The sequence below is a fragment of the Littorina saxatilis genome, linkage group LG4, assembly GCF_037325665.1.
Source record: "Littorina saxatilis isolate snail1 linkage group LG4, US_GU_Lsax_2.0, whole genome shotgun sequence".
Taxonomy (NCBI): Eukaryota; Metazoa; Mollusca; class Gastropoda; order Littorinimorpha; family Littorinidae; genus Littorina; species Littorina saxatilis.
The window spans coordinates 34,188,729-34,213,023 of record NC_090248.1 but is presented as its reverse complement, the minus strand read 5'-3'; the positions used below and the strand labels follow the sequence as shown (position 1 = coordinate 34,213,023).

The window sequence follows — 24,295 nt, the reverse complement described above, 5'->3', positions numbered from 1 at the left end:
AAATAAATAAAAGAGAGCAAGACATTTTTTTAACATTGTCTCTACTTTGATTCACAACCTATTGCGTATTCTTGAGACTCACAATTGCTGATAAAATCAAAAAACTTTCTTTACATTGATACAACAACTGGATTAGAAAAAGTTTAGACTGCCAAAATTTACAAAAATCCTTGGAAAAACAAAGAATTACAAAAAAATCATAAATTAAAATAATAATAAGTCGACAAATACAGAAAGAAATAAACAAGTATACAAACAAAACAGCAAATTAGTTTAAAAAAAAATCAATAATCATGCTCAAACTCAAAAACTGATGTATCATACACCGCGTTTATTCTGGATCCTGCAATGTACAATAACCTTAAACTACAGATGCTAGAAAGAAGATCTGTGTGAAGCACTGCATGGCCAGGAGTTAATGAACGAGTAATGAAGCCTGGGTATATATTCACACCAGCGCCTGGTTGTGTGAGAAGAAACACATTGCAGTGACGGACGAGGATGGGCAGAGGCAGTGATGATGAAGACTGCAGTCTAAAGCAAGCGATGGAGGTAAAAGATGATGGAGAGTTTCCAAGGCTGAACAAATCATCTATGTCAGAGGCAGTTTCTCATGCATGCGAACGGCAACAAAGGGGTTGTCATCATCCTGAAACAAACAACAATACCGTCGACTGCCAAGATGGTACAAAAACTCTTAATTTCTGAATAGACAGTTTGGCATGATGCCTCTGACAGTAATAACCTATTGTCAGGATTATGTTGTATCCAAGATGATTACATGTACAACAAGTCGCGTAAGGCGAAAATACAACATTTAGTCAAGTAGCTGTCGAACTCACAGAATGAAACTGAACGCAGTGCAACGCAGCAAGACCGTATACTCGTAGCATCGTCAGTCCACCACTCACGGCAAAGGCAGTGAAATTGACAAGAAGAGCGGTTTAGTAGTTGCGCTGAGAAGGATAGCACGCTTTTCTATACCTCTCTTCGTTTTAACTTTCTGAGCGTGTTTTTAATCCAAACATATCATATCTATATGTTTTTGGAATCAGGAACCGACAAGGAATAAGATGAAAGTGTTTTTAAATTGATTTCGACAATTTAATTTTCATATTGATTTTTATATATTTAATTTTCAGAGCTTGTGTTTAATACAAATATAACATATTCATATGTTTTTGGAATCAGCAAATGATAGAGAATAAGATGAATGTAAATTTGGAACGTTTTATAAAAAAAATATTTTTTTTACAATTTTCAGATTTTTAATGACCAAAGTCATTAACTAATTGTTAAGCCACCAAGCTGAAATGCAATACCGAAGTCCGGGCTTCGTCGAACATTACTTGACACAAATTTCAACCAATTTGGTTGAAAAATGAGGGCGTGACAGTGCCGCCTCAAGTTTCACGAAAAGCCGGATATGATGTCATCAAAGACATTTATCAAAAAAATGAAAAAAACGTATGGGGATATCATACCCAGGAACTCTCCTGTCAAATTTCATAAAGATCGGTCCAGTAGTTTAGTCTGAATCGCTCTACACACACACACAGACAGACACACAGACACACACACACACACACGCACATACACCACCAACCTCGTCTCGATTCCCCCCTCTACGTTAAAACATTTAGTCAAAACTTGACTAAATGTAAAAAAACAAACAAACTAGTTTAACAGCAGGCAAGCAGTTATAAAATAATGGTAATCTGATACCTGCCCTTGAAAGGAATGTCCAGTTCTTTTCCACAACCATCCGTATTTTATTTTAATTTTATTTTTCTCTTTTTTTGAAGGATGATAGAACAAACTTTTATTGCAAAATCTCAGTGCTCTTGTGTACATATAGAAAATCGTCAAGTTCTGGAAGAAAATGTTATACAGTAACAAATACTGTTTTGAAGACCTAATTTTCCCTAAAAAAATAAAAAATAAAAATTAAATAAAAACCTCTGCCAGGTGTGTACGTTGTGAAAGGGTGAAAACTCTTAGAAATATCAACGCAGGGTTTCCCACGTGACATCATAGACCAGTAACTAGCGAGGGGTGTGTCTCCTCTAGTGGTCATTGTCCAGATGTGGAGACAAACCCATCGCTAGTGACAGGTCTGATGTCAAATGGGAAAGCGTGTCTCAATGTTTTCAAGAGTATTCACTCTTTCACAACCCATACAAACCCGACAGAGGCTTTTTTCAAACATTGTCTGTTGTGGGTGGCTACCAAATGATTCATACAACTACATGTATATCTTGCTTTGGCCAGCACATTAATTTTATGTGTGGGTAATTGGACCAACAACAAAAAATAATAATAATAATAAAAAACAAGAAGGGCAAAGCCCATACGACTCACATGCTTGACCTTGACATGACCTTGACCTTCAGGGTCAAGGTCAAATAACTAAACCTAGCAATGACATCATACACTAAGAACTGCTTTACACATTTTTCCTACCAAAATACATGTGACCTTGACCCAAGGTCAAGGTCATCCAAGGTCATGCAACACAAAGCTGTTAATTCAAGACATAGGAAGTACAATGGTGCTTATTCCCCCCTCTGCTTCTTTACCTCTGTAAACTTGTAGGGGTAGTTATTTTTCGATAATGACCCAGCAACCAAACAAATAACGACCCAGCAACAGCCTGAATCCTCGATAGTGCAATGGGTTGAGAGGTTGTTCTGTTTCGGTACTACTTTTTGCGACTGAAAAGTTCAGAACGCTCTAATGTACGAAGTATACATCTCTGGAGCAAACAATACAAACATACCGCATTTAAATTAACAACTACAGGCCTGAACACATGAATCTCCATATAAAATCCATGAGTTCGGTTGTTTTCTGAATCTCATCTGCCGTGGCTCAAGCCGTTCATCACAAGCAATTTCCCAAGGCAAGTAACTCATACTTTGTCTAGCGACAAGAGTAGTTCCCCTTCTTTTCACTCAGTTCCTTCGACAACAGACTGCAATCCGACGGTCAGTTTTCAACAATATTTCATTTAATAAACAGATCACACGCAACCAAATGCACACATCTCATCAATTTAAACAACATAAAGGGGTTTCATACACTATTTTCCCCGGAAAACTGAACTTCATACAGTTTTTAACGTTGGAACACGGGTGCAAAAGTTCGTCTGCTAGTCCCATTTGACGAAAAAACATTACCCTAAGCGATACCAAAACATATACAGAACACACAATATCTGCCTTTGCCGCCACAGCAGAATAACAGCATATCTGTGTACTTGATTTTAGCCTAAAATAGGAAAACTGACAAGAAGTGTTAACAGAATGGAATGATTTGCACGGAACTATACAACCGCGCATTAATCGATCGCCTGCGCAGGTTGACTGGTTGAGAGAATAGGATTCGATCAAACTTTCGCAAAAAAACTCCTCTTTTCTTTGAATAACTGAAGAAAGGAGGAATAAAGAGGTTACACACCTCGTCTCAGTGATTATCAAAAATAATGGTCTCAGTTCGCGGTCATGAAAAAGCTCGCTAAAGCTCGCATTTTTCATGATCCGCTAACTTCGACCATTATTTTTGATAATCACTGAGACTCGGCATGTAACCTCTACTTATTGGCTCTTTCTACCATGAGATATGGTCACTTTTAGTGGTTCACTACCTTATGTTGGTCACATTTCATAAGGGTCAAAGTGACCTTGACCTTGATCATATGTGACCAAATGTGTCTCATGATGAAAGCATAACATGTGCCCCACATAATTTTTAAGTTTGAAACAGTTATCTTCCATAGTTCAGGGTCAAGGTCACTTCAAAATATGTATACAATCCAACTTTGAAGAGCTCCTGTGACCTTGACCTTGAAGCAAGGTAAACCAAACTGGTATCAAAAGATGGGGCTTACTTTGCCCTATATATCATATATAGGTGAGGTATTCAATCTCAAAAACTTCAGAGAAAATGGGAAAAATGGGAAAAATAGCTGTTTTTTAGACAACATTTATGGCCCCTGCGACCTTGACCTTGAAGCAAGGTCAAGATGCTATGTAGGTTTTTTGGGGCCTTGTCATCACACACCATCTTGCCAAATTTGGTACTGATAGACTGAATAGTGTCCAAGAAATATCCAACGTTAAAGTTTTCCGGACGGCCGGACGTCCGGCCGGACGGACGGACGACTCGGGTGAGTACATAGACTCACTTTTGCTTCGCATGTGAGTCAATAAAAATCTGATATTAGATCAACCGATACCAAAATGCAGCCAGTACCAAGACTCAATTTTAGAGAATGTGCAAGAATAAAATCAGTCTGTAATAATCAGCAGAATGGAAGCACCTGTAACCCCAAACCTGCTTTCCCTTCATTCACCACAAGCATCCCACATTTCCCAGCACCAGTGCAACAGTTAAACACATGTCCAAGGTAACAGTGGTAGTAATCTAAATAAATTAAGAAAATAAAAAGAATGCACAGAATACGTGCTGGAGAAGTACTTGGAAGGTTTAAAAATGAATGCAGCTCATGCGGGTAAAGTAAATCATTCCTGGTGACGTCTTCGCAATGTTTCTGTAGTCAATTTGAAAGCAATTTACACTTGCATGTGTGTACATGAGTTCAGTGACGATGTGTGATACTGTATTTGTCCCCATCTCCCTTCACCTCCCGCCCCCCACCCCCTATCCTGGAATAATAAACCTGCAAATGATAAAGAAAAAAGACGACTAAAAACCATCAAACAAACTCAAACCGTAACTTAACATCCAACGAACTTTTAACTCCAATCTCGTTCACAACGAACAAGACAAAAGGCAAACCAACAGAAACAGAAAACTTCATGCATAATTTCATGTGCAGAGCTGCTTGTACAGACTATAGTTCCTCAACCAATTTGAAACATATGACACTGAACAGGACAGCTGTATCAGTAATTCTGAATTATCCCACATATACATATGGGTTTCATTGAAAGCGCAGCATGCATTTTCAGACACCTCAGCCCCTGAAGGAGAGTTTACCTTCAAAATCCAGAATCATCCAAAATCTAGAGTAAAGGAAAAGGGATGGGGTGATAAATAAACGAAATCAGCAGTAGCGACAAACCTAAGAAATATGTAAACCTTTCCCTTTAACATTTGGTAAAGACACCATGATTCTGTAGTTCAAATAAGATTACTCTTTGACGTCAAGTTTAGGTTAATAATGTTACTGCTATCTTTACAAAATTGGGCCTAAAGATTGCTCTCAATCTCTCTCCTCAACCGTCCCCAACCAGTCACAAAACATAACAAGACAATTCTGCAAGGAAGGATCATAAGGCTTAACCTTTGCTCTGTCAAAAAAAACACGATACCCATAGTTTTACAATTTATCAAGTCACACCAGAGTAATTGATTTTAATTGCAAAGTTTCAACTTAAGTGACCTTTTTAAATTGCAAATGAAAATTAAAGAATTTTCAACATTCCCCCCAAAGCCCAGAAAAAAAGAAGGCAGGAAAGGGATCAGGCAGAAATAAACCTCAACAGTGGAATGCACAAAGAGGCCCTGTGACAGTAGCAATCCACCAACAAGACAAAGAATCACTTACTGAAAGCTCTTCCATTGTGAACTGATTAGTCGGAAACAAAAGGCATACATTTACCACTGCAGTATTGTATGTAAATGTCGTGAAACAGATTGTTGTAAAACAAAAGGACTTTTTTTTTACACCCCCGGTATAGGGGTGTGTATAGGTTTCGGTCGATGTGTTTGTGTGTTTTTTTATACTGACTTCATGTAGTACAATACAACTGCCTGAGACCTCCCTCAAGTTTATGGAACCTAAGAATACATCTAATTAGTCCCCTAGCCATGCAATTACGCACAATTCAGGTCTTCGAATATGTTTTATGTGTTAATATCAGGTAATTTTCTGCAAATGTTGACTGGCAAGTTGAAAGCTGCAGACTTTTCCATATGTTTTTAGACTCTTGAATGACACGTCGTAACTTAAATTCTCAAAAATAAGGCCTTTAGGATTCTTTAGATGCTTTTGCTCATGAATTTTAGAAACAAATCTCCTGAAATTTCTCTTCCTTTTTGATAGCAACCAAACTCAAACAAACATGAACGAACTGAACCTGTTCATGCCTCTCACCTTGTTTTTAACGCCGCTGATTTTAAGGCGTATTTTTTGCAGAAGTTTGGGCCCCTTGCTGTCGGAGAAGTGAACAGACTCATCCTCCTCCCCCTCCTCCATACCACACGATTCCACTCCAGGCAGTTCTCCGTCACGTCCTCCAGCAGACTCCACCAGCTTACAGTACTTGTACTCCAGTCTGAGAAATAAGTCAAACATGAAAGATAAGCGAAGAAAAGTTGAGAAAGAAGCACCTACATGGAAAGAAGAAAGACAAAAGAGAACAGCGGCAATGGTGCAGTATTACACAAGGGAAACACAAACAAGAAGCAGACAGACAGAAAAGTCTGACATGGTTAAGTCCTATCTTAGAACCCCCCCCCCCCCTCCTTTTGAAAACCCTGCTGCAACTTGTGCAAGTAGCACTTCAAAAGCCTATTTGGCACACTAACAAAGAAGCAAAACTGTGAAAAGAAATCTAGTAAAATCAAACGGGAACTCTGTGACTCACTTTTTGTTTCTAGACCAGCAGTAGATGAGCATCAGAATGAGGATAAGACCAACTCCCAGAGCCACCGGGATAGACACCATTACCTGTGAAACAAAGGTGCATTCATGTACACACACGTGACATCATGATATTTGAATGAATTTGACACACAGATGATTCATACATGAACATGAAGCAAGATGCCGCAACAACAAGAAAAGCAAATGCTTATACGACTAGCCTTGATCACATGTCCCATTGCAATGGAACCGGGCCTTTCAAGACCCCCATACAGATGGACATTGTCCGCCACTAAGACCCAGGGATTACTCAGGTGAGTCTACAACAAAAAGTATTCAATTGATTGACCTTTAAAATGTTCACTGCTCATAATGGCAAAAGTGATTCTACAAATAACTTTCAACCAAAACAGCCAATTCTGAAAAAAAAACACGCTCTTGTTAAATACCTATATTTTCTATGAACAACTGAACTCCACCGAAAGGAAAAATTTCAACATTAGAATAAGCACACAACTTTTCATTGCTAAGATTTTCTTTTACAACATAACTGAATTCCCAAAATGTGGCAATCTAAACACAGGCATGAAACTTTTTGTAATGCTTCGTTGATTCTGCGGAAGCCTAAATTCCCCCATATCCAAGCTGCATGCATACTCACAACAAAAGGCAGGAGCTGACACTTCTGTTTCATGGGCTTCAAGCCTTCGCCATCCAGTGGTAAACAGAACCTGCCCAAACAACAGGGATTTAAAACAACACATAATCAAGGTTTAGTCTTAAAGTGAAATTTAAAACAATCAAATAATCAAGATAAAGTCCCCAAGTGAAATTAAAAACCCCAAATAATCAAAGGGAAGTAAGCGCTCTAAATGCATACTAGAGTAAGTGAGAGTTATTTGGAAACCTGGCACCTAAGAGAATAACAAGCTTTGAAATAAACAAGCCACTTTTAACCTCGAATAATCAGGCAAAGTCCCCATCCTGAGCAGGTTTCATTACAAGAACCCACAGCGCACTCTAACTGACCATACCACCATGCCACTGCCAATTTAACACAGATATCCTTCAGAAAAAAAGTCATAGCATGTCAACACACCAAAGCTTTAGTTGTAAGCAGCAATAGGGCCAATAAGAGCACCAATATTAGTGGAAATAACGAATATCTCATTGTTATGTTTCTCCAGGTGACTGGTGGCAAAACTCTGCAACTTATTTCAAATCGCAGATTTGCACAACTTTTGCATAGCGGTGGGAAGGGCGATGTCAAGGACTGCCTGAATCTTGGAAATGGCAAAATTTTTTCGGCCATTCTGGCAAATTTGCCAAAGCGAATAAATCCCAGCAACCTCCCATTTCTCACTTTAACAGTACTGTTTCGCACTTATCAACTGTCACTCACTTGGGAGGGTAGTAGTGAATCAGCTGCTCTCCCCCCACACACTCTCCGCGGATGACGTCATAATCCTCCCGCTGGCAGCGTGGGCAGGCGTGCTGGGTACGCCACAGGAAGTGGAAGGTGCAGCCATCGCATGTTCCGTCTGAGCACTTGGGTGGCAGGTAGATAGAGTTGTTGGCCTTTTCGTCCGGGTCACAGCGAAGACTGATGACAGTTGTTCGACCCTCGGGACAGGCCATGGTGGGGCTGGTGAACAAGAGAGAGAAAGACTGAGTAACGCTGTGTGATGTATTCTGCGCTGTAATAAAACTCAATAAAACATGTCTCCCAACATCGTACAAACTTAATGCACCTACAGTTTTCTAAATACCATACCAAGGTATTTCATTTCATTTTTTTTTCCATTTTCAAAACCATATTGTCCTATCGATGGGAAATTTGGGTCGCTTCCTCCAGTGCAAAAGCTAGCAGCAACAAGTCTAAATTTACTACAAATGGTTGTGTCATCAACGACTAAAAATGTGCAAAACAAATACACGGAAAGGAAATAACACAACATGAGGAACAAAATTCAAGGTACAACCTCTCACACTTCAGACTCTGGACCTGAATAAAGACAATTTTTCCCATTATGTGTGCCTTACTGAAATCATTCCTTCTTGATCTTCTAACTGTCTTCTTCTACATATTTCTACTTACGTATCTGACTTGTAGTAAAAGTGGACATCCAGCTCTGACCCTGCAAACAATTTGAAGTCAATGTTAGTTAACAAAGCAACCATGAAAATTATGCAGACAAGAAAAGCAAATGCTTATACGACTCGCCAATGCCACATGTTATATGAATCAGAAACGAACTTTTCTGCTGCTCTAACTCAATAGACATCAAAGTAGGAAATGAAAATGTTTCAAAGCCACCAATATCATGGAATTATTGTTACTCTTCCTTCACCTTGGTTCAGACATGAATGTTCTTCAACTGGAACACATCTTTATTTTGGAATTTTTGCCGGAGCTAGCCACTCTCGGTAACAGTGACTCAACCGCAGGACTCTGAGACGTTCGCAAGAACCCAGTCCTCTACGGAAGAAGAAGAAGAAGGCCCAGCCACCCTTGGGTATTGTCAGAATACAAATTACTTTGAACATTTCTTTGCACTCCAATAGCGATTTAGCAACAGTTCTTAGTTTTCTGATATGTTTGCAGCCTCTTGGGGGAAAAAGACAAAGCAGTTAATTACTGGCACAACATGGCAGAGACACTGACTCACCCTCAGCATTAAAGCCCCCTGCAGTGTACATGTCAGCCAGTGATACGTTGTTGACGATCTTGGTCAGGTGAGTGGCCAGGCTGTAACACATAGTAAATCATGTACACCAGAAAAGAAAAGAAAATACTACATCCCAGAAAAGCAAAACTTTCTCTTTACATGCAGGGGTCACGAAACCACACTGAACCAACCCCAGCTTTAAATAAATCAGAAACAACTGCACACACAGCAGATTTCTATGGCTTATACCCAAAAATGTCAAAGAAGAGTACTGTTTAATGGCACACTGTGGTTCGCAAACACCAATTTCTTTCGAATACATCACCTCAATTTAACTAATAGGAGTTACCTTACTTACGAGTGCTAGACTGAGAAGCGTCCTATGTTACCAGTACTAGACTGTAAACAAGGTCGCTAACTCTAGATTTCCGTCGGTATACCATTTAGGGGAGTAGTCTCCCTTTGTCGGTAGTACCTCTCTGCGCATGTGCCAATGCCCATAATCCCCAGTTTCAATTTCTTGCTACGGGGAGCTAGACGTGTATTTAGACCTTTCCCGTCTAAGAAGACTTCCTTCACAGGAACTACAACATTCACCTTCAATCACGGTTTGGGCTTTCCTTTTTAAGGGCGATTACTACGCCCGTATACATTCAATGATTCATCACGTTGAACAACGTAACGAACCGTGAAAATGAAAGTGAAACGGCTTAAAAATGTAACAAAGTTACTTGGTCATAAGTAGAAGGTACTTCAATCATCAATGATACCTTGTTGACACACAGAGCCTAACAGGCTCCGTTACTTGTCTTTTTTAACTAGTGAACATGCAATTGAACGACAACTATTCTTTACTCAGTCGTTACGAATGTCGAACAGATATTTACAGCGGTTGGACCGGTTTCATTGGCGCAATAGAACTCCGCGAACGATAACTTACCTTGCCGCTTTCAATGGAAAGCAACGGCAGGTCACCCTACACATCAATGTAGGAATACGAACAAGACCTTCAACTTCGAAATTACCCGGAAGTTTTTTGCGTTTTAACAGCTTTTTATCAACTACAGCGAGGTTTACCATGCGCGTTATCCCGACCGGAAGCGCATTTCTGATCCGAATTTTTAGGCGTACAAAGTACCGAGCGCCCGCGAAGGTTACATACGGCGTATGAATACTTCTGTCATTACAAACTGCGATGACTCTTGCGGGCAGCGTAGATACGGAACGCAGTACGCTTGAACGCTGATTGAACTGAAGGCACAGAGCGCCCGCGAATGTTACATATGGCGTATGAATACTTCGGTCATTACAAACTGCGATGACTTTTGCGGGCAGCGTAGATACGGACCGCAGTACGCTTGAACGCTGATAGAACTGAAAGCGGGTTGTATCGAAGAATAACAACAACAAACCTCGCCCGCTTGGAAAGAAAACCAAACACTGAGATTGAGATATGCGCCTCCGGGAATATTACGGAGGGAACTTCCTTTACTCTCAGAGAAAGGCAAGTAATTCTCTCTCCTATGTTTCTGGGAAACGATGTTTTCTGCGGTTGGCAGATTATGGTTTTGGTATTTTTATCAGATGATCATGGTGGACTCACAGAGACCACGTGGTGGTACTTCTTCAAATTGGATAAAGAATACTTTCCTTGCCAACTTAACTTGATTAACTTGTAAACTTGTATGCGTGCATACATACACATTATATATATATAAATATATATTAAAAAAAAAAAATTAATTTTTTTTTTTTAAATTGACAAAGAAGAATTAAAGTGTATGCAAACACAGATGGGACATCTTTATTGGGATATAATCCTTTTTTCTTGGCAAAGGGTATCAAAGAAGTCAGTTGATGTTACAAATTCCATTTTCATGGAGTGTTTAAATCAGCTATCTGAGTGGTAAAAGATTTAACTTATGGATAAACTCAAGTGTTTACACTTTGAGATTTACACTCAGCTAAAATCTGTTGATACCACAGTGCCAGGAGACAGCTCTTCAAATTCAATTAGAACAGGCACACATATATACTTATGTTCTGTTCCAGTGCACAATTGATGTACATTACACTTGAATGACATGTTATGAATAATATACAGTTGAAACCATGCCTTAGGGGCATGAATAAACTTGGTTGTTAACACATGAGTATTACACTCAGCTGAGTTTTCACAACATGCAAGTTCGAGCAAGGCTCTGAATAATACTCACAGGGGAGCTTCCTATAATGTTGTCATGCCTCTACTTATTCCTGGTTCGTAGGCAAAACCTAAGCCTTTGACCTTTAACAAGGCCACATCTCTACTGTTGTCACCTAATCCTACGACTAGGTTCTCAGAAGTAGACAACAGGACCTAACAATAAGAGGCCACCCTTAAATAACACTGGCTCTAGTCAGGTTCATACAAGGGATACAATGTTTATCATTTCATATTATGGAAAATATAACATATTTGCTAAACGGATGTTGTTACAACACACAATTAACTATGCCTCCTAGACAGAGCGGCTACTCTCATGAGAAAGGTACTGGATAAACTCTTGGCACATCCATGCCGTTATCAGTACGAGGGGGAATTAAGTCATATTGACATGTATTTATATATACGTAGTCATTACCAAACAGACAATGTCGGGCGCTCTGGGGGAATACCTCCAGTAAGCACAGGAAGAGACAGGCTTCCTTTTCGCCCTGATAACTCCCAGGATCGTTGCGACAGCTTATGACAGACCCTCCAGCTGTCAGGCAAGACGTCCACTGGGCGTAACATGAGTAGAATCTCCCTGAGGTAGCTACAGCCTCGTCTGCAACCTCTCCCTTGAGGTGACCCCGAAACACGGCTGTTGACAGGACTGGGCCCCTCCCACCACTATCTTTGCCAGGGTTCCCCATCATGATGGTGGCTTCATGCATTTTGACTACCAGTATTCAGTGCTGCAAACTGCCTGTAGCGATGCTTCAGCACCGGAAGGACAGCTCCCGCCCCCCTTTGCCTGTCTACCACCTCCTGACGGACTGAGGAAGACCTAATGTTTAACGCTCTTGGAACTAGTCCAACACTTCACGCCTGACCATATTCAGCAGTGCCCGGCTACACAGAAGTCTGGGAGTGTGAGGAGAATGCCTAGAGCCTCCTAGTTATCTTCATCACCTGGAATGGAGAGCTAATGGTTAGAGGCTACAACCTTCACACCGGGGAGCCGCCCTACCAGTAACAAGATGGCACCTGCAATCTGCATACAGATCACCAGTCAAACAGCGGTGGACAACTGAACAGGGTATAGTAGTCACATCAGTTTCCATGCATACTGCAAGCTCTTGAGGTCTCTAGATGTCTCCTTCGGATACACAGCTACAAGACAGACACTGCGTACCAAGATACGAGGAATCAAAGTGTCTCAAGACATTTGCCTGAGGAAACGACTCTGAAGATCACTCACACTTGGAGTGGAGCTTGTTCAACAGGGTAACAGGCCCAAGAATCTTGCCATACAAGCGTCGGGCAACACGGGTGAGCATGTTCAGGCTACATCACAAGGCGGGGAGCTGTTGGAGATAACGCAGAGACGGGGGAAGAAGTGCTCTGAGATCGTCAAGTACAGAATGCTTTCATGACCTGTGGACGGACTCAGCGTAACAACTTGTAAGAGTTGCCCCTTCTTCCTGAATGTCATCTGACACCCGCATCAGCCAGGGGATGATGATAGAAATGTCAGATTGTACAGTCGACACTCAACAGAGGATGTCCGACACCTGTAACAGGTCACATCTCGACTGATAATGGTAACAACTCTGGCAGAAGCATCAACAGGAGAGACGACAGTAGACGTCCTAGAGAAGGGATGGGCCGTTTAAGATCACTGGGCAGGTGCCCCTGAGATGATCAGCAGCTTTTGGAAGACAACCTACCCCAGGGTCAGGCAGTCCTTAGGCTACAAAACCTCATGGTTATCATCCTTGGACCAAGTCAAGAACCGCCCTGATATGGCGCTTCGTGGTCGGCTGGGCGTTAAGCAAACAAACCAAGTCAAGGCAAAACCCTTCAACAGGGACAGCACTCAACCTACGTCATGCTTCAGAGACGGACAGACTTGACTAAAGAGGGAATGTCTCCCGAGGTGACTCCGCCCGTTTTTCCATGGACTTTCCAGGAAGGACACTGAGAGATAGTCTGAGGTCTGGCCAGCCATCCGCACTATGAGATCCATGGGCCAGATTTCATAGATCAAGGAGGACCTCTCAGCCCATGCGGATTGATTAGTGCTGCCAGACATCTTGGACTCGGTAAACCATACGTCCCTCCATCATTGAGTCAAATTTTCCTGGAACAAGAAGAGCTTCCTCTACCTTAGGGGTATTGGGTACGGCCACAGACACACTTGGATTTGGGAAGGCTTAGCCACCCCTTCCAACCGAACCTTGAATTGGACAAGCTTCGTTTGCCTCTTACAACTGGCGCTCTAAGATCCCTGGACCACAGAGATAAGACCTAGAGGTATTCCTCCCCCGAAAGGCATAATGAGTGCGGCAATACCTTTGACAGTGGGTGAATGTGTCCATCATATCCATATGTAGACTCTCAGATGCCTGGACTCAAAAGCTAAAGGAGCTGGAGGAAAGAGACACAGTGAGATCCTAGCAGGAGCTAGGAATACCACACAAGGCTATCTCCCTCGCTCCCAGTCTACGGTGACACAAGGTTATTGGGTGAGTATAAGTTGTGTCACTCTAAGAGCTTGAGGTAGAGACACAGTGAGATCCTAGCTGGAGCCAGGAATACCACACCAGCCTTTTCTCCCTCGCTCGAAGAGCCTGAGGTAGAGACACAGTGAGATCCTAGCTGGAGCCAGGAATACCACACCAGCCTATCTCACTCACTCCCAGTCTACGGCTACGCGTCGTTTTTGGGCGAGAAACGTGGCAACTCGGGTGCTGACTAAGACCTTTGTCAAGTCAGAACTATGCATCAGACCAAGAGAGTACACCTCCTGCCTCAGGCAGGGGCCTGAAAACAACTCTGCATAGTCACCCTAGAGCTCAGCTCCACAAACAGCTGAAGTGCCCCAGAGCTCACAAAGCTATGCTGGTCAGACAATGCAACACTTGCCGCCCGCAGCCACGCCTACTGATAATCCAGATATGGACTTGGGTGATCTAGGCAGAAGTACTACTGAGATCACAACATAAGACATCTTTGTGAGTTCAACTACCAGGGGGCAGAACTTTGCATCAGCCCAAGATAGTGCACCTTCGGCCATAGGCCGGAGAACATCACTGCATAGTCATCTAAGAACTTGTGAGCTCTACAGAAATCTGGAGTGTCCCAGAACCCACAAAACCTATGCTGGGCAGACAACCCAGCAGATGCCACCTACAACCATGTTTACAGAAAACCTAGATCAAGGACCTGGCTGATCAAGCCAGTAAACGGTCCTGCTGAAATCACAAATGGGACCTCTCAGTGAGTTGCATGCCAGGCATGGCACCCTCTTGAGTAAGACAAGAGCGGTCATTCAGCCAATAAGGGCTCAGAGATGCCCATGGTCACTGGGGACCCCCTCACGCTATAAGTGTGGAATTTCAAAGTAAGAAGCAGGTTTTCCCCTTGGGTAAAGGCAATACAGCTGGCTGTATTTCACTGGCTATTCTAGGACAAATGGTACCTATAACCATTAAGGGTAGGCTTATAGCCCCCACATGCGTTGAGACAGGCACAGGAAAGGTGCAGACAGTGACCGTACTGCTGAGCGCACTTGCGCTTACTTCCTGTCACGCAGGAGGAACAGCTAAGTCAGCCTGAATTTACACTGGTATCTGTGCCTACCATCCTCATTAGAGAGGTAAATTCAGAGAGGATATATATTCATTCATGCGACTGGCACAATTGTTTGCCATGGAAAGTGGTGCCTCAGACCAGAATTCTACAGGATCTCTGGAAACTCTGTCAATCTCCCTTAAATGGAGGATCAGTCGCAGAGACGCACCTTGGTGATAAGTTCAAGGTATTAGAGGAATTGTTATCTCTGACCATTCCTCATCTTTTAGGTCGTTCACCTGATCCGCCTGCAGAACTTTACGTTGCTGGGGAGTTGGGTCGCTCAAGGCGCATAATGGCAAGTCATAACCATAACCCAACATTGATAAAGACAAGTGATCAGAGGAATAGTAACGACCATCGAGTAGAAACCAGCTCTACATTGACAGGTGGGACTTTCTTTCGATTGTCCCTTTCTGGAGCAAGTTGACACAGTGGCAACAATGCAACTTGCCACTCGCCCGACTCAGGATTTCTTGCTTCTCAGTCCGATGATCTATCCTTTTCTTCCCCCGATTTTACAGGGGGGATTCCGGACAAATGGGCTGAGTCGGGTGAGGTGACACTAGATTACCGATCGAAAGTCAACCCTCCAGCCTGTTATCTATTCTCCTATTAGTTAAATTGAGGTGATGTATTCGAAAGAAATATGTATTTTTTACAAGTAAAATGACTATTTCTAAGAATACTCACCTCAATTTAACCAGAGACCCTCCCACCAACCCCGCTATTGACTTAATAGCTTCGAATTGAAACTGGGGATTATGGGCATTGGCACATGCGCAGAGAGGTACTACCGACAAAGGGAGACTACTCCCCTAAATGGTATACCGACGGAAATCTAGAGTTAGCGACCTTGTTTACAGTCTAGTACTGGTAACATAGGACGCTTCTCAGTCTAGCACTCGTAAGTAAGGTAACTCCTATTAGTTAAATTGAGGTGAGTATTCTTAGAAATAGTCATTTTACTTGTAAAAAATACATTTCTTCTATGACTTCACCTTCTAACACAATCAAATCATACAATGTGACTGACTGTGAGCTACCAAATTCCATGCAAAAGTCACACTGAAAGTGGTTCACTAATCACACTGCATTTAGCCGAGCTTCCAACACAACCTTTTGCACATCTATCTACACCAACAATGCCCGAATTAAATGTGCCAAGGCAAGAAAAGTGTGTGTGAATAGTGTTGAAGAGAACCGACCTGGCAGGTTGTGTGGAGACGAGGGGCTTTGCCTTGTCAGACTGTGGGATCAGCGTGGAGCGACACACCATGCCAAACACCTTGGTCGGCATGTTCAGCATCTGATGATTGAAACGCAAACAAGAGTGTTCATTAAATCATACATGATAGATGTAAAAACTGTGGGGAAAATGAAGCGTTTGGAGGCTTTTTCGCAAAATGACACTATATCACTACTAACAGTGGCCTGTACATGCCAGACTACGTGGCTAGTGTTAACAATAAAGTCCCTATCACAGAAGGCCTTTTCCAGTTTAGCTGTTTTTCGTTTGTTTGATTGTTTGTTGTTGGTAGTGGTTTGTTTTTTTACTGGGGGTGGGGCTAAAAATACAGTCAAATATCTGCTTTTACCACAAACTTTAAAACAACTTTAACATTCACTTTCAGGCAACATCTTAAATGTAGCATACAGCTGAGTACAAAAGCCATGTATTTTGCTACAATACCAATGCCCAGGGGAAAACAGAGAACTCAGGCCTGCAATCAAAAATTGCAGCAATGCCTGTATAGTTCAGAGCTGTTGCAGCATTATTGTTATGCCGTGCAAGACTTCAAGACTGAAGAAGAGCTACCTATTGGAGCATATACATATCACTGTTAGTGTTAGGCAATACTAGAAATGATCACACAAATTATATCATTCTAAACTGCACTGCAGACCTTGAACAATATTGTTTTACTGCCTTCACAGACACCTTGTCCCAAGGAGACGTTAGATATGTTAAGTTAAGGTCCTTGTGAAAGAATCGGGTTACCATAGCTCACTAGCTGCTATTTCAGTACTGCAAAGAATATACCAGTCACAGGCAAAACTAAAAATTCAGTATGTCCACGGAAAAAACCCATACCTTTGCCAGTTTTTGTTGCTTCTTTGGTATTTAGGCTCACAAAATTGTATTTCTGTTTACTTTGACTTGTCATAACAGGGGACCCTCGCATGAACCCTAGGTTTGAAAACCTCAAACTCGTGATCTTGCCTAACCCGATTCTGAATTTCACTGGAGTCTGGCTTTGCCTGTGAAGTAGATAACTGAACAGAAAATACCAACTAAATGAAATTCCTTGCACCCAAAACAAACAGCAGATGGTAAAATGCGTATGAACCACCACCAGGTTTAAGTAATTGATTCTACCTCGAACACACACACACACACACACAAATCAGAATTGTATTACCATCACCAATCCTGTCCCAAAGCTAATAGACTGAATAGGCTTGTAAAGCAGAATTTATAAAGCTGCACTTCGTAATGTTCTAAATTGATATATTGAAGGACTTCTAGCAACAAAACTAAATGCATTCCAAAGCAAGTTCCTTCTATTAAAGCTGAAAATCTGTAGCATCATAACATCTGAACTGAATACAGAGGTATAGATTTTACACAAATGCCTGGTCTTTATGCACCATTCCGGTAATGACAAAATGAAAGATTTAACTCAAAAGAGGTAGATAAACATGAGTTCCAGAAGTAAAACCTTTCCCATGAGATGCATCTTGAAAGCCTTTTTTCCACACAAAAAGGTAAGATATTGCAAAAGAAAATTCGTCTTGCATATGTAACACATACATTATTACGACTGATTAGTTCACCCTCTTCAGACGTGTGGTTCTTTATCTGCAAATGTAAAACTGATGATAACCAAAAAGAAAACCATAGCCTATCTTGTATGCCATAGTTCAGAAGTGTTACACAACTTTTAAATGATTATAATTAAAATATAGAGTGACCACACCTTACACCTACACCTTACACCTATAGGGGTGAGGTTGTTTCCTATCACAGGCATTGCTTTACTATCTGTTATCAAACCCAAACTAGTTTAACAAAAATTCTGCTGCCACTGGAAGGATCCATGTGCATCTATTAAAAAATAAAATTCTTTGCAGCCAAAATCTACCACTGTACCAGTCTGCCACGCTGTAACTGCTGCACAAGTTATCTACCACACAAAATAATTCCTCAGAAGCTCCAACCTATCTAACTGCTGCAATTAATCATACTTTGTAAATTATTCAGCATTGGCCTAAGGTGGAAGGCATATACATAGATCCCAGGGATAAAGAAATGTCCCACATATATACTTTACCTTGTGATCCTTCTGTATTAGGTAAGTACAGAGAACAAACATTTTAGGTGGCATTCTATTCCCATCATTTGAGCTTCTCTACGCAAAATATGGGTTAATTGAAAGCTGGATTAGTAAAAGCAGCCACAGCCCATTTCAACTCATGTTTTAGTCTCAAATTTTTAAGACCGGAACAGAGGTTAGTTTTGTGCATGTCAAGATGCACGGTTAAATATAAAAAAACTAGTGTGTATACTGCTGTTTTGTGCACACCTTGGACTATATGTTGCTAGAAGTTGTAAAAGGAAATACGTTGATTGAAGAAGCTACCTTCATGACCGCCTTCTTGAGATCCTGAGAAATGCCCACAAAACAAGTATAGTATGAACTGTTCAAAACAAAATAAATGATTATCATGAAATATGTAATTATAATGCCACTCCATGGAGCCAGCATTTCAAGTCTGTATCATACCATGAAAGTGTGTGCAGTCTCAGGTTTATACACAATAACTCTGTAAACTGCTTAGCAACTTTATAGCTGCACATACACGTCTATGGTACACACATACGTGTACACTCAAATAGACACTCTCTTCTGTCCCACTTTTTTTTTACCTGACTCTCCCCTTTCCTTCTATTCATTTCATTGTTGGACACAGAACATAGCAACACACAGCAATACCGACCATATCATTTTTTTAATTTCATTTTATATTCTCTATTATCCCAATGCTGGGAAATTCAGGTCGCTTCCTCCCAGTGGAAAGCTAGCAGCAACAAGAGTCGCGCTACCCAGGTGTCTGCGTGTTTAGGTGTAATCAGCCACCTGCACTTATGACAGAATGACCGAGGTCTTTTACGTGCCACTGTGGTGACACGGGGTTGGGACATGGATACCGTCTGAGTCTGCACATAAAGTTGACCCATGTCCGTCCCTGCCGGGATTCGAACCTGCGACCTTAGGATCACAAGTCCAGTGTTCTACCAACTGAGCTACCCGGACCCCAATATCACAGCTCACTTTTGCTTTCTTTGGTGTGGCGAGGGATTCAAAACATATATTCAACAGTTGGCCTTTCAATACAGCTCACTAAAAATGTGGTTGTACATTCCCCAAGGACAACAACAAACAACAGCCATTTGCAATTACTTTTTTTGTCTAATCCTGAGATAACACCAGTTTTGCCAACATTCAGACCATCAGTTGACCATGTCCTTACCTGAGTGTCGGCAGTGACGTTGTTGATGCACACAGGGAGCTCCGTGTTCTTGGCATTGCACAGTGTGAGGTTAAAGCCATGGTAGTACATGGTGCCACTGGAAGTGAACAGACGTCCACCCTGAACGTAGTGCACTCTGAAAAACAACGCAAACTGTTCCCAGGTCTTGCAGTTATAACAGAAAATGAGAAAGGAAACGATAGAGTGGAAGAAAGAGGGAAAGAGGTGGAGAGATTTTGAGGTCAATTTGTCTCTGGGTCTGTGTGAATCTTTTTGTGTTTGAGCAGCTACGGCAACAAATGGGCTTGCTTTTCTAGATAACATATTTTTATTTATCTAAAACATCTTTTGTTCATTCTCTAAATGAAAGGAATGAAAAAGCACCACAATTGCAGTGAATCACTGATCTGCATTCAAGAAGGCGGCGGGTGAGCCAAGTTAGAATGATATTCACATTGTTCCTACAACTGCCGCTAGTGCTAGTACTGTAAGAAATATGCTCTCCTTTCAGTGTAGCAACTCTGAAATCAACTGAGTCCTGGAATCATCAATATAGTTTCAATTCTCACCCATCCAGAGCTGTGAAGTCGTACAGTCTGCCAGCCTTGTCGGTGAACTGACAGTCAGATTTGCAGGCGCGCTTGTCTATTGCCTTGAGCCCCTCACCGCAAATCTTGCAGGAATCTTTGCCCCACGAGTTGCTGCTGGGGAGGACAGTGTCCGGTGGGCACTCCACACACTGTGTTGACTTCTGCTCAATGTACTGTCCATCTGGGCATGGCACGCACCTGAAACAATCATGACAACATCTTCAATGGAGAGTTTTGATTCAAGTTTGCTGTGTCGGCAATCTGCATGTTAGTTCCTGTCAACACACTGTGCTGTGTCAACCTCAGTGTACTGATGACTTTGGCACGGAATACAAATGCAACATTCCACAAAGAATCACTACATTGGGGTGTGCACGTTAAAGATCCCACGATTGACAAAAGGGTCTTTCCTGTAAAATTGTATAGGCATAGATAAAAATGTCCACCAAATACCCGTGTGACTTGGAATAAAGGCCGTGAAAGGTGAATGCTCGCCCTAATAGGCTTGAGGTTTGCTGGCCGATGTGAATGCGTGATATATTGTGTAAAAAAATTCCATCTCACACGGCAGAAATTAATATGTAAAGCACTTAGAGAACGTCAAGCGCTATATAAATCTCCTCATACAATACAAAGGGTGACATTTACTGGTACTTTGGGTGGGTAGGGGGGGGTCACCCAATGTCAATCACAGAAAACTCAACCTCCCCAAAAACACACACACATACAATCTCTTACCCCTTTTCAGAGATACCCTTGGGACAAGCCAAACAGTTAGTGGCACCTCCCCCCAGGGTGTTGGTGACTTTGATGGAATAGATTTTGGCCACACTGTCAAGTCCAATGGTGGTCAGCTTGGATCCGGGATCCTCCCCCTCCTCCTCCTCCATGTCATAGGACAAAGGCTGGAAGGCCCAGCTCAGCGTCACAGGTCCGTTGGTGTGGATGTCATAGCTGTTGCAAGAATGAAATGCAAGATATTATGTATCATCTTTTTGTGCTGCGCATACTGTTCAAATAAATAACAATTGTTATTAAAAGTTTAAACATTGGTAAGTTAAAAATATCTCTCAAGATCAAAAGGCTGTGTAAATTGGATGCTAAATTTAAAGAGTGAATGCGAGCGCAGGCGCAAATGAATGCTTTGGTGTGTGTGTGTTCCTTTAAATGCAGTTGATGCATAGCAATCACAGAATGTGCAAACATTTATTTAAGAAATATCAGTTAAAGGCATATGTACTCGATGACTATACACGCTAATTGCTTTACCAACAGCTGGAGACATGCTAAATTAAGTTCCCTGCAAAATATTGTGGTCTAGGACCCCTTCAATGTTGAGATATGTTAATTTTCATTTTGATCTGGATCGTCCTATTTATAGATTTGGCAACACATGTAACGTTGATGCAAGGGAGCTAACACCGCGGCTTTGTTGACATCCTCACTTTTTCAGAGGCTAGAACAAGCTGTAATGCATGTATTATGGTCCGCGCATGGTGACATATCGTCATTATATGGTCTTTTGGTGCGTTTGACATCGATTATGGGCAAACTACACTTTGTAAACACGGGAGCGCGTACATATGCCTTTAAAAGACAATGACAAGATTGACAGAAAAACAGTCAAAATCTCAGTGTACATGACAAGCTTTCAATTTTCTTTAAAGACACTGTACTCACACAAATTCCTGTCTTTTTACACTGCCCATCCAAGACTGCACAACATTGTTCCTGCCTTTGGCATCCTGCAAAAAACAACCAACAAAACATTATTGTACTTGTAAGTAAAACAGGTATTCCCATTGGCAAACCTACAAAGCCAATTCAATAACACTTTACTTTAGATATATCTGTCTTGTTCAAACTGCGAATATTGCCGGAAAAAGAACTTTTCACCACACGCGCATGGCGATTAGAGGTTTGAGTGATAAATGCGCCCTTCGTTAATTGGCTCGGAGTGTGGCGCTGGAACTGACCGATTCGCGCAGAGCTTAGCTAGCGCACGCCGCTAGATTTTAGCAAGCTGAAAGGTCAAGTTTTTGGATTTGGTGAAAAGTTTTTCCACCACCCACCCCTCCTGCATGTTATCAATGAAGGCATCTTTTTGTAACTTTTTTGTTCTTAAAGCAACTGAAAATGTGATCAGAAAAGAATCTTCTGATGGGAAAAAAACCCAGATCTTTCTTTTCACCGTTATCGTTTTAAGCAGAGTCATTCCGAAAATATTTTCATTAAAGATATGCCACAAAACAGCAACATTATTCCGAACATATTTTCATTAAAGATATGCCACAAACCAGCAACACAACATCAAATGAAGTTTACACCAGCAACACTCACCGAGAGGAAGACCAACTCGCAAGAGATGGAGCAGTTGACCTCAAAGGTGAACTTGACCTGACCCAGAACGGACAGCTTGCCCCCTGATGTCGTGGGCTCCCCACGGAAACCCTCCACGTAGAGCCCCAAGGCCAAGAAGGTGTTGCGATCTGACGGTCCGAAGCTGGTCTGGATGTAGTCTCCTGCTGGCTGCCATCCTGCGTTCTCTGAACACTGGCCCACTGTGGGACGCACAATGTTTCGTACATTTCAGAAACCTTTATTACTGTATATATTCAAACTGAAGGTAATGTTTGACTTTCAGAAGATATCATTTATCAAGGTAGCAGGGCATCAGCTCACTGAAATTCAAGCCAAAAGAAAATGTAGCATTTGAGATGCCTTCTTTATCATGAAACCTCTGTGGTGCATGCGCTCAACATTTTCCCCTGGCATCATATAAACAAATTGATTTTCAATGCAGATGCAGCTTTGTTTCCTCTTTGCATTTTTAGCATACTGCGACTGCAATCCACTTTTGCAAAAATGACCACTTATCAAGACACATACTGAGTTGATACTGCTCTGAAAAGTTTTGTCACCACATTAATAACTGCTTTTCGGTTCAGTACAGACACGACATAATCAAGTGTGGGTGAAAGAGAAACCGCTACACAGAGATTTTTCTGACAATATCAGTTTTGACTGTCTTTGCCATCACACCAAAACATTCATAACAATTAACTCACATCCCATAGGAATACAATGTGAAGACGCGTTCGGGGGCATGACTGTCCACCACTGATAATCCAACCCGTACTCCGGAGAAGTGGACACTGGACAAGCATGACACGCAGATGCTCCGTCGGAGTAGTGACCGTCTGGACAGAACTCGCAGTGTGACGCGTTAACAGGATGCATACCCGAGTTACAAGGAGGGCAAGACTTCAGGTCCGTGCTGGCTGGCAGAGACACGGAGCCAGCAACTTTGTCGTTGCAGGTTCTGGGTTCAATCCACTTGTATGTTCTGCGAGTCTGGACAAAGATTTGGTCAACATTTTGTTTAGTACAGATGATATTATTGGTCACAAAAGGCAGAGGATAGTTCCAAAATGTTAAAACAAATAAGAAAAGGCTGAGAGCTTGAAGGTTATTGGATCACAATATATTCAATTTCAAGAAGTGTAGTGTAAGTTCTGTAACACAAGATTAAGTTACAACTTTCTGTGAATCTAAAAACTAAACCTAAACATCAAAATCTGACGGAGAAATGTTACAATTCATGGCGACAGCAGCTGGTGAGAACTGATGACGAGACAGTCCTAACTGAAAATCACACAAAGTGGTCACAAATTAATGTGTCTCTTTCTGTTCCTCAGACACAGTTATGCCGTGAAAAGAATAGTACAAGTTTGAATACCTGTTTGTTTTGGTCACATGGGGTCTGGTATTCATAGTAGTCATACTTTGTGCAAGGAGGGCGCTTGGAACAGATCCTTGATCCTGGCTCTGAAACAGCACACAAACACTGTGTCTGAAATCTGCCACGCTCCGACCCACACACATGTATGCACACACACACACACACACAAACATACTAACAAATGCACATTTACACATTGGAGCATCCACCCACACACAAACATGCAAATGTTTTTCAAGCAACCTGCATCCACTCACATTTCCATGCACACACAGACCACAAACCTTCATAAAATGAGACTTTTCAAACATTTTCATCAAAATA

The 24,295-nt window shown here is 41.7% G+C and overlaps 1 protein-coding gene across 5 annotated transcripts in view; it reads right to left on the bottom strand.

Annotated features, from left to right (window-relative positions):
* Positions 1 to 311: 311 nt before the first annotated feature.
* LOC138964556 (endosome/lysosome-associated apoptosis and autophagy regulator family member 2-like) overlaps positions 312 to 24,295 on the bottom strand; it is a 54,661-nt gene continuing 30,677 nt past the window's right edge. The window contains exons 8-25 of one of the 5 annotated variants that reach the window (XM_070336545.1): positions 23,969 to 24,057; positions 23,298 to 23,583; positions 22,570 to 22,790; positions 21,910 to 21,974; positions 20,968 to 21,183; positions 20,209 to 20,427; positions 19,640 to 19,775; positions 17,919 to 17,966; positions 16,312 to 16,412; positions 9,283 to 9,362; positions 8,712 to 8,751; positions 8,016 to 8,258; positions 7,275 to 7,344; positions 6,615 to 6,697; positions 6,122 to 6,302; positions 5,573 to 5,593; positions 5,002 to 5,027; positions 312 to 649 (exon numbers count right to left, since the gene is read on the bottom strand). In XM_070336545.1, the coding sequence (XP_070192646.1) occupies positions 5,004 to 5,027; positions 5,573 to 5,593; positions 6,122 to 6,302; positions 6,615 to 6,697; positions 7,275 to 7,344; positions 8,016 to 8,258; positions 8,712 to 8,751; positions 9,283 to 9,362; positions 16,312 to 16,412; positions 17,919 to 17,966; positions 19,640 to 19,775; positions 20,209 to 20,427; positions 20,968 to 21,183; positions 21,910 to 21,974; positions 22,570 to 22,790; positions 23,298 to 23,583; positions 23,969 to 24,057 (2,123 nt within the window). In that variant the 3' untranslated portion in view covers positions 312 to 649; positions 5,002 to 5,003. The remainder of the gene's footprint in view (positions 650 to 5,001; positions 5,028 to 5,572; positions 5,594 to 6,121; positions 6,303 to 6,614; positions 6,698 to 7,274; positions 7,345 to 8,015; positions 8,259 to 8,711; positions 8,752 to 9,282; positions 9,363 to 16,311; positions 16,413 to 17,918; positions 17,967 to 19,639; positions 19,776 to 20,208; positions 20,428 to 20,967; positions 21,184 to 21,909; positions 21,975 to 22,569; positions 22,791 to 23,297; positions 23,584 to 23,968; positions 24,058 to 24,295) is intronic. The other 4 variants (XM_070336543.1, XM_070336547.1, XM_070336544.1 and 1 more) reach the window with 4 other exon arrangements.